Source organism: Abrus precatorius, unplaced genomic scaffold (genome assembly GCF_003935025.1).
Source record: "Abrus precatorius isolate BTA unplaced genomic scaffold, Abrus_2018 Scaffold6, whole genome shotgun sequence".
Lineage (NCBI taxonomy): Eukaryota > Viridiplantae > Streptophyta > Magnoliopsida > Fabales > Fabaceae > Abrus > Abrus precatorius.
Genome location: NW_020874406.1, coordinates 16,617,198 through 16,632,469, shown reverse-complemented (window position 1 = coordinate 16,632,469; position 15,272 = coordinate 16,617,198). Strand labels below are relative to the sequence as shown.

General features: G+C 28.6%; 1 protein-coding gene across 1 annotated transcript; it reads right to left on the bottom strand.

Moving 5' to 3' along the window:
* Window positions 1-8,868: 8,868 nt before the first annotated feature.
* Window positions 8,869-9,366, bottom strand: LOC113869911. The gene has a single exon (XM_027506431.1). It carries the CDS (start codon window positions 9,364-9,366, stop codon window positions 8,869-8,871), a length of 498 nt encoding a protein of 165 aa, XP_027362232.1.
* Between the last annotated feature and the right edge of the window lie 5,906 nt (window positions 9,367-15,272).

The window sequence follows — 15,272 nt, the reverse complement described above, 5'->3', positions numbered from 1 at the left end:
GTGACGGCACTAAAATATTAATTATAGCATATGATAACAAATATTAGATGTTCACTTCAGTCAAATCAAATACTATTGTGAAAATTTAATATCAAACTAAACCAATCATTTAGAAGTGATTATTGCATAATTGAATATAGATAACAATATTGACTAATATTAATAACATATTGATATTTTAATATGCAATTTAACATTTAAAAAATTCATTTAACAAATAATTTCTTAAGTGATAAGGTGTTAAAGATGGATCTAAAATCTCCTGGTGAAATGTGACACAGTTTGTAGACCGCGGAAGAATGGTAGCTTGGGAATTAAGAAAGTCCAGTGGTTTAACATGACGCTTCTTGATAAATGGTTGTGGCGATGTGTTAATTGTTCTAGGGTGCAGGTTTGCATACTCTTTTTTGGAGAGATAAGTGGGTAAGTGGAGTGCGATTGTGTGAGGCATTTCCGCGATTATTTGCGGTGGCGAGGAATGTTGAATCTCGTGTGTTAGAGAATGATTTTCATGATGACACTAGATGGGTTTGGGATGTTAGTTGGCGAAGAGAACTCTTTCAACATGAGATCTCAAGCTTTAATATTTTTGTTAGAGCTTGTGGATAGAGTTTCTATTCAGGTAGTACAAGAAAATAAATGGGTATGAAGGGCATATTCTTCAGGTTGTTATTCAGTGCAATCTGCGTATTCATGACTATTTGAACTATTTGGTGGTCTTAATAGTGTAAATCAGTGTACGACAGACGCCTTACAAAGACTATAGAGAGGGAAGGTCCATCTTAAGTATCTAGTATTTACTTGGCAATTGTTGTTGAATGCACTTCCTTGTAAAATGTTTGCTGATTGATCATGGTGTTCAAATTAATGATATATCTTGTTATTTTTATCATGGTTTGGAGAAAGTTTCAACTCATTTGTTTTTTACGTGCTCAGTTTCATCTCAAATATAATATTTTACTACACGTTGGCTTAGATTCTCAATGGTTTTGCCTTCAAATTTATCGACTCATTTACTTTCTTGAATTGATGTTGGTTGTAGTAAAAGAGAAGGAATTTGTTTATTAATTGTTTGGGTATAGGAATGGGAATGGGTAGGGTACTATAGTATCCATTCCCATACCCATATTTTAAAAAAGTACTCGTACCCAACTCCATACCTGCATGGGTATGGGTATAAACATTGATTCTCGTACCCGCACCCTCTGGGTACCCACATATCTATCTTGTACCCATTACTCGCGCTTATTTGAGAAAAAATTATTTATAAAAAAACATGTTTATTTAATTTCACATAAGTAGTATAATAATATAAAAATTCAATAAATATTTGCCAAACAAGATATAAATATAGATAAAAAAATAAATATTCAAAGATCACAAATACTAAATATCTCTTAATATAACAATTTTCTAAACTAAAATTCTTAAAAATAATAAAAGAAATTAAACACATAAGCTATTTGTCAACGATGACCCTATCTTGTATGAGATCCAATCGTACGGCAACAATAGAGTTACAAAGAGATAGATTTGCACAATTAGTGACCCTTTAAGTGGAACTACTTGGTGACCTTTTATGGCGACATTGACAACTAACTATGATGAATAACGTTTCATAGTTGCTAGATTTTAATGAAACAGATATTGAAAATGAGAGTAGAGTTAGGACAGAGAAATTCAAGTACTAAATGACAATAAAAAGTGGATATATAAAATATTTTTTTAACTTTTGAAGCTGAAATTGTAAAAAAAATAACAGATTTAATTAAAATTATATATATATATATATATATATATATTAATACCAGTATTTTTAATTCATGTACTATAAGAAAGAATTTTGTTAAATATACAAATTTTTAAAAAATTATTTTAATGAATTAAATATTTATAATGTATATAAATTTTAAAAGAAATAATTTAAATAAAAGATAAGTAGTCACAATACAATTTTATAATAAAGAAATATACATGTATATAAAAAATATATGTTTTTATCTGAAGAAAAAATTAACAAATAAGAATTAACAATATTTTTTTATATTTTATATCTTTTCAAACACTTTTTTGGTAAATCAAATGGTAAGAATAATATTATTTATATTCAATGGACATGTTGTATAAGATAATATTATTTTAAATTAAAATATAAAAAATAAAATTTAAATATTATCAATAAATAATAAGCCTACAGTAATAGTAGGTGATTATAAAATTTATAAAACATTTATAATATATTTATTATTTATCATTCACTTTATGATTTAAATATTAATATGATTTTATTAATAAAAATATTTGTGTGAAAAATATTTTATATGCGTGTCATATATAAATAATATTTTTTTAAAAAGTCAATCTCATATCAATTGTGTAATAATTAAATTGTATTAGCCTAATTAAACAATATAAAGTAGTAAATAAATCATTTTATTAAAAATATAACATAAAATACATTTTTTTGTTTACTTTATTATTAAATATATTTTTATATTAATCTTATATAACTTTATATAAATAATATAATAATACAAAAATTTAATACATAGTTGTAGAATAAAGTTTATATATATATGCGGGTATGGGACAGGGTGGGTACTTAGATACCCATACCCGCACCCATTCCCATTAAAATTTGTGGGTATTTACCCATACCCGTACCCATGTAACGGGTAAATACCCTACCTGTTGTAGGTAAATTTTGTGAGTACTCATCAGATCCTTTACCTATTGCCATTCCTATTTGGGTAAGTGCAATGTGGTCTTTGTGATTACATATAAATAAAATTGTGTTTTTTAACGGTGTTTTAGATGAGAGGGAAGTCCAAGATTCTATTATTCTAAGGTCTTGTAAATGACTATCACTGGTTAATAAGAAAGAAGCTATTTTGCTAGCTGATTGGTATTTGAACCCTAGAAATTGCATCCGTCTTAACTTTATATAAGTATGTTTTTACTTTTTATTTTCTGGAGTAAGTGTTAGATTTTTTATCTGTGTATACAAGTTTTGAGTTTCCCTTAAATTCTCTAATAATATATGTTTTGCTTATAAAAATAAAATAAAATTTCTTAAGTGATAATAATTAAAAGAATATTTTCACAATTTAATTAAATTCATTTATCAAGTATAGTAATTATTCAGTGTACATGTAATTTGTCAGCGTTTATAAATATTTTAAATTATTTTATTGTTTAAAATATAAAAGATTCACACTTTATGTAAGTTTTATTATGTAAAATTTGTTGTTCAATTTGATTTATAATTTTTTTAGATTCTTTAAATTTTTTTAATGTTGTTATCTTCTTCTCTAATTGTTCCTCTTTTATTATTGTTTAACTATTTTGAAGTGCTTTTGTTTTCCTGATTGTATGGTGAGTTTATTTTATTTTATTTTATTTCATTTTCTTTGAATTTTGTGTACGGTGTTTAAATTACACAAAAATGATTAAAACTTCGTCAACAAGAGAAGGAAAAACAAGCTATATATAGTCTCGTTCGCACCTTGCCTATTGAAGAAATTTAATATCTAATATATATAAAACTATATTATAAAAGCAATATTCTTTTTCGTCGACCAACCTACTTCAATCATAACTTTCTAATATATCCATTGGTTGCTTAACATTTGAAGTAATATGTCCATCAATTAGCAGCTACCTTAATTGATGTGTTCCTTGATTATAATTTTTTTTATTTACCTCCAATTTTAAGCATTGAATTTATGCAATTAATAAAAAAACTTATTACATTTAAAATAAGAAGTATAATGAATATAATTTTAATAAAGTGTTATTATTAATTATTTACATTTAATTTCAAAAAAATAAAATTAACACTTTTATTCATTTATTCTTATCTAAAAGGTTTTATCCGCTTTCCTTCAAAAGCTTTCATGTCAATCTCAACTCAACAACACTGTTAAAGTTCATTTTGCCTTGACTTGTTTTCTTTTGACTAATGTTATCTTAGCAATTACTCCTTAATTATATGCTTATTACTTGTTCTAGCTAAATGATGTTTAGTGTACGTACAAACAGGACTATAAATGCTGTAACATAGTCTCCACCGCCTTTAAAATCAATAAATAACTTGGTCTCATATACATAATCGTTTAAAATAAAAGATTATATACAAATTTACTTGATGTTCATTAATTACCTAAGTTGATCTATACGGTCACTTCACAGCTACTTGGATTGAACTTGAGATGGGTTGAGCGAGCCATTTGCATATATTTAGTCACATTATTTTGACCCCATATAGAGCCCAAATGTTCTTGAGATTTTAATTAATTAAGGACGATTGAAATATTTAGCACCTTTCTTTGACCACGGGCGTGTATAAAGCAATTGACGTTTAAATCACCCCAAAAGTTTTAAGAATCTGTAGTTTAATTTATAAAAAACTTACCTTCATTATTTTAATTCATGTGATAGTATATTATCAATTAATTGCGAAATGTTGCCACAGTCGCTTGATTTGCTTCCAGGGGAAAAGTCCAAGTGATCAACCATTTTGGGTCATATATTCATTGTTGGTTGAAAATACCCACAATTTGCGATGTAGAATCAGTGAAGCATAAAAATAAGCTTAAATTAAAGTATAAAAAAGATGGGGTAGCTATTCCATTAATGAAAAGACGACCAAAGAAAAGTGCTCCAGTTGATGGGTGAAGAACTTGGTGCATGACTGCATGTGCAATTTGATGTAGGGATTGACGTAGCTAGGTCTTCCAAAAGGAACTATAACCATCTACAGTAGAATGTAGACCTTTCTTTTCTTCCTTTTACCATTAACAATTTGGCAAGTTGGGGTCCCAGCGCGCACATATTTTCTTAACACCCAAGGATCTTATTTGTGGGTTTAGTGGGACAATGGATAAATAATGCCATGCTTTATACGAAGAAGAGACTTCATGGTGAAATTAAGACATTATATAATGTTAATTATTTCCCTCCTCATGGAGAACCAATCCTATATTCTCGAGTCCATCTTAAAAATAACACTCACTTTTTAGGATATTTTTTAAAAATTATAAATATATTAGAAAAATTCATTAATTTAAAAGTAGAAATGAGGGAGATTTACATTAAATTTTTTTAAATAATCTATGCGATTGCTTAGTTTTCTCCATGTCAAGTCAATTATATTTTTTGAAATTAGTCAAATAATGAATCGTGAACTTGTTAATTTCTAATATTATAAGCAGTGTAGTCAACATTTTAAAAGATTGAGAGTGAAATCATTACATTATCCAAAATATTTAAACTTTTTATATTTTTAACTATCGTTAGACTTCTTTTTTAATTATTATAAATGTTACATTATCCAAAAATGCACAATATTAAAAATCTACTACGACTGCCTTTAGGACTAATACTAAGTAGACAGATGAGTTATCAAAATAAACATTTTTTACTTTTTAAGTATTATATCTCTTTGAATTCAAACTAATGCTTGAAAGATGAGTGTTAGCAATTATTTAAATGCATATATGTGCCAAAGGAATTGAATTTACACGAAAATAAAAACATAATTTGACTTAATTGGTGAAAAGTAGGACTGCGGATACAAGTAAGTTTGAAACTCAAACAGTGCCTTCCCCAAAAATAACCGGTCAACGGAAGGAGGGATTATGCGGTGAAGGGTGCAAGCCACAATAGATCGCTGAATCTTACAATTCAATAATTCATAGCTTACATTACAAGCAAGTTTACTTAAATATATTGATGTGAATGTGTATCAAGTATATATACTTTTTATTTAACAAAGAAAAATACATTTCAATCTTGTAATCCATATATAATTAATTTTAATTAAAGATTATTTAAAATTTATATCTTCATATGTAATATTTAAGTCTGTTTTGAATATAAAAAAAAATTAATGGAAGATAATGTGGGAAAGAACAAAATATATACCATATCACTTAAAAAATTCATACTATTGATATAAATTAACCTTCATCATACAGCATTTTATTTGTTATTCATATAACACTCTAATATGCATTAAAACAGTTATTTCAATGATACATCTTACACACATATTTATGATGAATGATGTATCAAGAATAAGAGAAATAGTGATAGGATACAAGATAAGTGTAGAGAAAGTAAACTGTGAAGAAATCATGGTTTGTTTGTGTACATGCCGATACATGATACTTCTATTCTAGGAATAAATTTTGTCAATTTTTTTAGTTTAATGATATTTTAAAAATATTAACTTTTATAAATCTATTTGTTAAATTAAATTTTTTATTGAATATATCAAAATTACAAAATTTTATATAATTTTAAAAAAATTATCTAACTTTGACTTTATTTTAATAAATACTATGTTTATTTTCAAAAAAATACAAATAAAATAAATGTCATAGATAAAATGACGTATACGAATGTGGATTTATTTTAAAACTTGCGTATATAATTATCAAGCCAATTTTGAATAATTAGTAACTAAATTTATATTTTACAAAAAAAAAATGTTATTAAAACTTACTCGTAAAACTAATAAAATAAATGCTTGATTTTAATTTTGGTCTCTATACATGTGTATAAATATTATTGTCATAATTTTAATTATTCACATTTAATTATTTAAAATTTTAAAATTTAATTTAAATCCTTCAGTTTAAAATTAAATTTTTTATTATATTTATTATCATTATTTATTTGTATAAAATAATAAAATATTATATATATCTATATATATATATGTTTTGCAGTTTAAGAAATTAATTAATTTTAAAAATACTCATGATATTAAATGGTGCAGTTGGTAACTTGCATAAAAAATAATCTATTCAGTAAACATATATTTAATAATAAAAAAGAGTATAAAAAATTCAATATTTAATATATCTAAAAATTATCTTACAATTTTTATAATTAGAAAAAAAAACCTTCATTTTGTTGGTTACGAAGTTACTCACCATTTTATTTGAGAATTTAGTTAGAATGTAAATTATTTAAAATTTAAAGATAAAAAACAAATTATTGATAACTGACCTTTTGAAACTAAAATTTGCTCTAAATAATATTTTTAAAGTTATGAATTTTAATTTTATATTCAGCAAATAACTCTACTCCTAAATGAATTACAAGCTATATATATTTTAAATGAATTACTAAGTTATATTAAATGAAATATTTTTCAACATTTATTCATTCAAAACATATTCTTTACAGCGGTTTAATTTACTTAATTAAGAAACGACACGTTAATTTTAATTTTAATTAAATGTTGATAATAAATGCGTATATTTTTAGAATCATGTAGATTTTCCTTGTAAAAGATATTGGCGCATTTTGTTAGAAATTAAATTGGATTTGGCAATAGTATAGCGGAGTCATAAATCATGGCATCGCGACAGCTGTAGAGCACAGAGCATTATCCATGCACTAAACCTGTCATATTAATTAGTGACAACCTAATATAGCATGTAATTTACCAAACTTGGTGACCTCGTTCTCACAACTACTGAGCTAACCCAAATAGAATGCTGAAACCAAAACAGGGACATAGAATGGTCACCATAATCGGGTGTGTAAGTGGAGTACATGGTGAGTCGTCACATTGGGCAATTTCACTGCAGTACGATTCATATGCAGCACCTTTGGAGGATGCATGTACGTTATTCTGCCACTCATCATTAAAGTTAAAATCAAGTGAATTCGGCCAGGCTCTCTCACCCTCCCTGCATTTCCACTGTGTGCATGCACAAGAGATGGGGCTAAGCTAAGCTATGCTATGCTCGTTTCGTTTGTCAATCATGACAAAGCCAAATTTGATCTTACTTTAATTTGTTTGTATTGTTATTATTACTGTACCAGCACAGGCTTGTTACAGCTGTAAACAATTCCTTCTCACCCACTCCCCCTCGTTTTGTTGGGTCCGCCAATGCCTATAATTTCTATGCCATATTAGTATATTGTACGCATTGCGTGCTTCTCCACCACTCCCTCACACTTTGGGTACCCACATTTTTCATACACAATCGTGACATTTCATTTCATTGCCTACATCAACCATCATTCCGTCCTCCCTTCAACGTTCACTCCTTTGTATCATCTATATATTGCTCAACCAAATTATTGTTTAATTATACCCTACAAAGTATAATAGCCTCAACTGTCAAACATGCTCCAATTGGATCTGAGAAGTCCAAAACGGGGAAAGAACATTTTAGATGCGTAAAATTATATATATTTCTTTGTCCCATCTCTTTGGCGTTTAACCTTTTAACAAATGCTTCAAGATAAGGATAACGTTACGTTCGTCAACCCTTTCTTTCTATCATATAATAGCTTTCTTACATCCGAAATCTATTCCGTCGTTTATTTCACCTCATTCGCTCGTCCATCCCATCCCATCCCAAAATCCATTTCGTCGTTTTTTAACTTCACCTCATGCTTGGTTTCTGTTTTTTACATTGTCTTCTACTTACATTTGTCGCAACACGATCGACTGAACTTTATCTTAATTTCCCCTCACGTATCTTTCACATCAAGTTATGTTCAATTTATAATTCTATTATAATAACGAACCCAAGTATCTTAATTCCGTCATCAGCAATTAACTATTGCTGCTATATGTTTTGACGTCTTAAAAATGAAAAGCTCTAATAAAAGATTTTGCGGTCAAAACTTAATAGTGGAATAGAGAGTTATAAAAGGAAGACAGAAAGGAACGGAATATTCCAATACGACTCGGTCTAAGTCTCCAAGAATCTAATCGGTTCAATTGTTGCCTGAAACAGCTCTACATTGTTCAAAATTTTATATTATATATTTTTTTTAAAAATTGTGTATATACAAGAAAACAAAATCACCGGCGCATATTTTCTTCCGAAACTAACCCTACTCCGGTATAGAACTCAACAACGCCGAAAACTTCCCCCTACCGCCGCCGCCGCCAGTGGTCCTTACTCTCCCCGACCTATGTACAGTGCCGCCGCCAACGGAGACTGCCGGAGAGACACGCTTAGAGTCATAATCGGCGGAGAACAAAATCTGTTTCCGGCGATAACCGCATTTGTCGGCGGCGGCGCTCTTCATGAGCGCGGAGCTGGCCTTGACGGCCAATGCGGCCATCTCCTGAGCCTGCAAGGGGTGCCTCAACCAACTCAACGGAAGAGCAAAATAGAGCTGACCGGGTTGCAAAACTTGGTCCTCGTCGATGGCCGTAACGACGTCGTCGAAGTCCATTTCGTCGGAGTTGCAAATGAAACAGGCGGGGTACTTCTGCAACACGTACGAAACCTTGACCGGATAGGAGAACTCTTGAAGCCTCCCATCTTGCAGGACGAGTTTGGCCGTGGCAACCTGAGTCGAATCGGAGGAGCTGCAATTTCCCATTAATGGTGGACTCGTGAGTTGTGACTCGGGAGAAGTGGAAAGGTAATTATATTAGCTGGAGAAGGAAGGAACTAAGGGCAGAGAGTATATATAGGAAAGAATTTTGGACTGATTTGCCACGTCGGATTTTCTATTTATTTAAAATCATGTAATTCGAAACAGTGGGAATGGCTTTCCAGGCTGTAAGTTGTTGTTGACAGGTTGTAGTACTTGCTCGCATTAGTGTGCGAACCTGACCCGATTCTCGATATCATATATTTACGGTTCGTGCCACTGGGTTATAGTTTGATGCATGATGCAAGTGAAATATAATGTCTGTGAGGTAAGGGAAAAGCAAAGCAAAGCAAAGTTAGCAAATCACGTGAAGACTCGTGGGTGGGATGGTGTATTTTTTATTTTCTTACCGTGCTGATAACTAATACCTAACCCGGGTTCAATGGGCGATGGTGGATTTTCTTGTTACAAATTAAGAGTGCGATGGTACAGTTTGCGATATTCGGGAAGCATTGACGTCACTGGTCACCAATGTAAAAGTTGCTGCCATTCACCTATTGCCAGTTTCAATTTTTTAGATGGAAACGCCAAATCCAATTCTCAATGCAAGTACACCCCTCGCCCTTTTGTTTCTTTCGTTTTAAGGACTAACCTATCTTCATTCCGATATCGTAACAACTCCATTCCAGGGCTCAAATAAATATAAATGAATAATCATTATTTTTTGAATTCCACGCCACTGCATTCCACGGAGGGATAAACGTTATTCAATGAACAGCAATACTCAATAAAATATATTTGAAGATTTATTATAATATATTTAACAAAAATAAAAATATATTATAAATTATTATTGAATAAAATTAAGCCTTTTTTGTTCTTTTGTCGTTTTCTTTTCTTTTCACACGTGAAAATCAACCCCTCGCTCCCGCTAGTCGTCTTGTACATTATGAGCATTTTATTTCATTATGACGATGTCGAGAGATTTGCCACGTAGTCTTTCTTTTTTATTAAAAAAATATACTACATGGTAAAAGGCAAAAGGTCCAGTTTTTCGCGAGAAATTAGTGAATAGTTATGTCAATATTAATGATAGCATGTCAAACAGTTCCTACATACAATCATTCTGATTCGAGCCCTATCGTATCATTCTTGAATAAGGTCATTTTGCTGGTGTTGAGCAGTGTAGATTAAAAGGGTTCGAATGATGATTAGGAGGGGTAACAAATAGGGAAGGGTGGAGAGTGGCACTAAAAGAGGACGTGGCAATGAGGGAAGTCCTTGATGCTTCGCTGCAAGGCAAAGGAGAAGCCACGTGGAGAAAAGGCTTTGCAAAATGAAAATTGGACAAATAAAACAATAACAATGATTGAAAAATAATTAAGTAAGAAGGATTGTAAGAAGCAGAAACACTCCGACAGAAGCTGGCGTAACGTGATCTGGGTTGAACCCCCAGACCCCAACCCCCTGCAGCCTCGCCAGGCACCAGAACCCCATTCCTTCTACTCTTTTGCTTCTTTTTGCGGATCCAACACTTTTTTAATATAAACATATATATAAATTATGTTATTAAATGTTCTGATTTCTTTTCTTATACAATATTCTATTTTTTTGCATTTTTACTTTTAAATTACGCAACATGGGGAGGAATCACGGCACCAGTACTAGTAACCGCAAGCATACTATATGGATTAAGAACAACACCTACCTCCATTGATTTCACTGTCTTCCTTGCATAGTTAGCATATGGTTAATCTTCTCTACGAAGTAAAGGGTAGATACATTAATGGCTACTTTTATGTGGTTCTTGGTGGGAGATCAGGGAGGGTAGGGGACTAAAGTGCAGTCTTTTGTTTTTTAAATGTATGTCAATTGGAGGTCCATGATGCTGTTCAAAAAGACTTGTCTTCCTTTAAAATATTTGGTTGTTATGAATTAATAATGATCGTCCTGACCCCACCCTTCAGGCCATCGCATGAAGCTTCTTCACTGATTCCCTTTCCCCACTCAATCATGGTCTTTATCGTAAAAGAAGGTCCACATTATAATTCTTTTTTTGTTTATTTTTTCAAAATTATATTCCTTCCTTATCTTTTTATCCCTGCACTTGAGGCCAAATTGAACTTTTAAACTATAACTTTTTTTTATCATAAATTCATTAATTTATTTTTTTATATATTTTTCATTATTTTAAAATGTATTTTGATTAAGTTTTTATTTATTTTTATTAGAATACTCTTTCTAACTCATGAAAAATTATTATTTATTAATTTTTTCCACTCTTTGAAATAATATCTATTATTATTAACGCTTTTATAACATATTTTTAATAATAAAAAAAGTTATCAAGAGAAGAAAAAAACAGAGTTGATGCTCAACCTCAAATAGAGTTTGATTTTCTTTTATCATCTCTTCTCTTTCTTTTCTTTATATTTCTTTTTATTGTGTTTTAAAAATTCTATAAGTTAGAAAATGATGAATTTTCAATTTAAATTTTCTGTAATTTTATTTTTATATTTTAATTCAATATTCTATCTTTTAATTAAGTTATTTTTTGTTTTTTAGTAATTTTTATAGATTGACCAATCATGTGTTGTAGTTAAATTTACTTTTGCAATAAAAAACAATAATTAATAGATTAGATCCTAAAGTAAACTTTCAAAGTTGTTGACGTTTTGAAGGATAGAAATTTCTTAATCTAAGGTTTATTTCAACGATTAAAAGCCTTATATTTTGTAAAGATAAATATAAATAAAACTTTTAGACTGTTTAAATTGAAAGAAAATATCAAATTCTTTCTTCACTTTGTTAAAAAAAAGGACAAAGAATTTTTTAAATTAAATGATAATTAAAAATTTATAATATAATTAAGTAAAATATAGACATTTTTGTTTTTACAATAAAAATAACCTCTTTCTCAGTTTATATACTCAGTTTTCTTGATTAATTAAAAAGTCACAGGTTACATTTTTCATAAAATGTAATTGTTCAACTTTACTATTTTATCTTGTCTAATTTGTTGTATTTCTTTTATTATATTCTTTTTATAATTATGATTATCACTTTAAAAGTCAATTAAAACAATAGTAATTTTACAAGTTAGTTTGACTTTAATTTTTACAAAAATTATATCCATATCTTACTTAGTATTTAACATTGAACAGCCAACTGAATGTATTTGTTGATTTTTTCGTCACTATACATTTTCTGTTTTTTTCTCGCGACCGCTCTGTATTTATTTCATACTCTAAAATTTTAGAACTTGTAATAATATATTTCAATTTATTAATCTAATAGTTCAAATTTAAATAAAAAAGAAAATGCGGTTTGCAAACTACTATAAGTACAGATTTGACCAAAATTTTCAGGGTACTCATATGTTTTCACTTGCCTTTTACGAAGTTTGAACGTAGAATTGGACATATTGTGGCACGTTTCCGTCATGAGAAAATGTGGCGAGGGAGAATCACTAATCAACTGTAATTTTATAAAGGACAAATGTTAGAGCCCAACAATTTTAAAAGGCACCGACTTAAGCTTACTCTTAGTTATTATATTTTGTTTTATGTGATTTTTTTATTTTAATGGTTTATATTTACTTTGTATTTTTTTATTATTTAAATTATTTTTTATTTTTATATTTTATTCAATAATTTAAAATTATATATTATTGGTTTATATAAATTATGATACTTCTATTGTAGTATGTATACTTTATGTTATATTTTTATTTGTATAAATTAATATGCTATACTTTTATTATATTTTTCTAGTATTGAATAAATTTTTAAAAAATAAATGCAAGTAATTAAAATTAGGAGAACTAAAATAAAGTATAAGTCTAAAAATAATATTAAGCTAATTTAGTATTGTAAATAAAAAATACTCTTAATTAAAAAAAAAAAGTTTAAACACAGTGAGAATATGGTTTTCTTTAACAATATGTAGAGTGTAGACTGATATGAATATTATTTTAATAAGATACATAAAAAATGAAAACCTTCGTTCATAAAATAAATTCTCTCTCCATTTATATACTCAGTTTTCTTGATTAATTAAAATGTCACAGGTTACATTTTTCATAAAATGTCATTTGCAGCAAATGTCATTGCTATAATATTTTTTTGGATAAGTTATTGCTAATTACCTTCAAAATGAGAAAAAAGGTGCTGCTCGTGGGACAAATTTTCAATCTTTTATTTAAATTATTTGAAATTTATCTCCGCGTTATAAAATTAAATGTTTATTCGTGAGATAATTTGTAGACATATTTTTAATGTATTTTTGTATATATTTTTTTAATTTTACAAAACATATCTTTAAGTTTCTATACTGAATCAAAGTTTTTTTTTTTTTTCAATACCTTGTTTAATCAAAGAAGATTTTTACTTTCTTTAATTCGTTTAATTAACACTCAAATTTTTAAAAAATTACCATTGTATACGATATGATACTTGCAAATCATCAATAAAATACTCTTCTGTAAATTTTTTTTTAGATATTTTAAAAATAAATGTTGTGAATGCCTGCATTCTTACATTTCATCTTACATTTTTGTTAACGATAAAGCCACATTTTATCAATTAGCTTATTTTTCATAAGTAAACTTTTAATTTATATTTTATCTGTACCTAAAAATGTCGTGAATAATGCATGGATGCTTAGTTATTAGTCAATATATCATTTCCGTCACAAATAGTCAATGAGATGACACATTGAATTTACATATGTACGGTGGAAATTTTTAATTTTGAGTTGATTAATTAGTTCACTTAAGTTTTGATAAAATTAAATAATATTTGATTTAGAGATATAATTAATGACAGTAGTTTCACAAAATAACGCAGTATTCGCAACATGATTATTAGGAAATTGTAATTATTTTTTGAAGAATGCTCTCTCATTTTTTTTACACGATCTATATTTGCGATTAATGTAATTTTTGCATTTTTGTTGAAGTGAAAATTTTTTATTTAAGCAAAAGTAGTGAAAAATACAATAACTACCGAGCACAATTATTATAAAAGATCCCCTTTTGTCTTAGACATCAGTTAAGAAACAAAAATTAAAATTATATAACGAAATTAAAAAAAAATTATTTAATTTTATAAATAATTTAAAATATTTCATAAAGTATATAAAACATCTTTTAACACAATTTTAAAACACTTGTTAACAAGAATTTTGTTTTTTATTTTTATTTTTTGTTGAAATATCTTTGATAACCTTGAGTAAACAAAGTACATCCGTGAATAATAAGATGTTGTTTTATTTTCTTTAAGACGGTGCTCTTAAAAGGGAAATCATCAGAGATATATAGGATTCCTATTAGTAAATGATTCACGTATTATTTCTATCTGATTGGACATATGCGCACGATGCATTGAATACTAGAATATAGTGCATGACATCGCAGATATGCTATAGATTGGATGCTGTGGCTACGGTACTCATTCTGTACCCTCCAATTGACCATTTTTTGAGAGGTCAAAAGTTGGGCATCCCAGCCTTGCTGGCAAAAAGTGTTTAATATCAAGGAAGTTTCAAGGTTATTGACAATGCCCAACTTTTTAATCATATATCCGCTTCGATCAAAGATAAAAAAAACCATTTCCAAATTGTCATGGGACTCGAAAATCTAATCGACTGACATAACAAAGATTATTGTTGTTTGTGTTATGTTTTTAAGTTTAAATACAAAATATGTTTATTATGTGTTATTGCCGGTTGGTGGAGTTGATTAATTGTATGCTTCACCAATACTTGCGTGCTTCTAAATCCAACTAATTTGGCCGAGATGCATCCACATAATGCAAGATTATAAACTCTATTATTGGGCAGGAGAATTTTCGTTAAGGAGGTACCCCCACAAGCAAGCACGGCTTGATGCACGCACGCACGCTACTTTAAAG